The sequence below is a fragment of the Pundamilia nyererei genome, unplaced genomic scaffold (assembly GCF_000239375.1).
Source record: "Pundamilia nyererei isolate P.nyererei 1_Seehausen unplaced genomic scaffold, PunNye1.0 scaffold00002, whole genome shotgun sequence".
NCBI lineage: Eukaryota > Metazoa > Chordata > Actinopteri > Cichliformes > Cichlidae > Pundamilia > Pundamilia nyererei.
This window is the reverse complement of record NW_005187403.1, coordinates 8,285,169-8,286,673: the sequence shown is the minus strand read 5'-3', so window position 1 is coordinate 8,286,673 and position 1,505 is coordinate 8,285,169. Positions and strand designations below refer to the sequence as shown.

Below are 1,505 nucleotides of genomic sequence, written 5' to 3'. Positions count from 1 at the left end.
TGTTTTTTGTTTGTTTTTTAACTCTATTGTGCTACACAATGGTCCCCTGCCTGTTAAAATGTGTCTATAAGAAATAGGCTGATTGTAGCCTTCAATAAGTTTGCAAACTCTCCGACCAAACTTAAAATAGATTAAATAATAAAGTGCAGTAAAACATAAAACAAAAACGAAAAGTTTTAATTTGTTAATTGGCTCTTTTATCTGCACTTTCATGTGAGCTACTGTACTCTTTCTCTCTCCACTCCTGTGCTCCCTGTTTCGCAGAGAATGTGCAGTTTACACTGTGTGTCTGTAGGCCTCTAATCTTATTTGCTCAGCAGTGCAGAGTAGTCTAGAAAAAATACTGATAATAAGAAGCCAAATATTGCCCAAAATATCAGAACCCCCTCTTCTACATCACTTCACAAACTTCACACTGGAGTCCTGAGGAATACAGCCGCCACAACTGAAATAGATTGCACAGTCCAGAGCAAAAGTAGGCCCAACAAAGGTAATGAAAATCAGTTTCTCCTAATGATGAGTAATGTAAAAGTAGCACAATTACTTGGGCTCTGATTCATGTTTGAGGCTGAGTTGTAAGCCACAGAAAATGAAGGCAATGTCTTTGTGTATTTAAAACATGTTGTTGTTGTTGTTGTTTTGGGTATGAGCAGGTGCTTTTACAGTTTTATACTTTGGAGAATGGTGTAGTTCCAAGTTTAAGATCCATGAGGTAAAATGCTGATTATGAGAGAGGAGCGACTGCAGTGCCAAAATTGTTGCTTATGTATCTAGAAGCTATAGGTTTATGGTATTAAAAAATGAGGGCTGTCCCAAATACCTACATCAATAGTGAAGTTTTGGGCCTTCTAAGGATTCACATAGTCACATAATCGGCTACAACCTTAGAACTTTTTATATCCAAGCAATCGTTCAGTGAGCAAATCCTTGTCTTTGGCTGGATATTTCCTGAGGCTGTCTTTTTGTTGCTCACACTGTCTGACCCATAGCAGCCCACTGAGCTTCCTAAGGAATCAGTCCCAAATTCCATGTGATGTGACAGCTGATCCAGCAGAGAGCAGCCTTAAGTAAAATACAGCCCAAATTTACCATTTTGATTACAACTAAAAGAGAAAAAAAAAAAAAACTACAAATTTGTTTTGCAGCCTAAAAAAGCCCCCGCTGCCTCACAGCGTTCAACAGCAGTGCCTGCTCCCAGCACTACAGCTCCAGCTGCACAGTCTGATTCATCATCCACTTCAGACAAACCAGCAGAGCAATCTTCTACAGACGACAAACCAGAGGAGAGCCAGCCTTCAACAACTGAAGCATCTTCCACTTCTGTCGGGTAAAGACGGGCTGATGCTTCTCTTTAACTGTTCAGTGTGTGGCTTTGAGAAACGACTTTTAGACCTAATCCAAGGTCTCCTTCTGTTACAGACGCTCTGGAGATTCAACAAACTTAATCAGTGAAGCAGTTTCAAATCTAGGTAAGCTTGTTTTTGTGAGGTTTAGTATTCTATTGC

The 1,505-nt window shown here is 39.9% G+C and overlaps 1 protein-coding gene across 1 annotated transcript in view; it reads left to right on the top strand.

Moving 5' to 3' along the window:
• Positions 1-1,505, top strand: part of rad23b (RAD23 homolog B, nucleotide excision repair protein) — a 14,525-nt gene that overhangs the window by 5,191 nt on the left and 7,829 nt on the right. The window contains exons 4-5 of the mRNA XM_005720537.2: positions 1,146-1,327; positions 1,420-1,469. Coding sequence (XP_005720594.1) covers positions 1,146-1,327; positions 1,420-1,469 — 232 coding nt within the window. The remainder of the gene's footprint in view (positions 1-1,145; positions 1,328-1,419; positions 1,470-1,505) is intronic.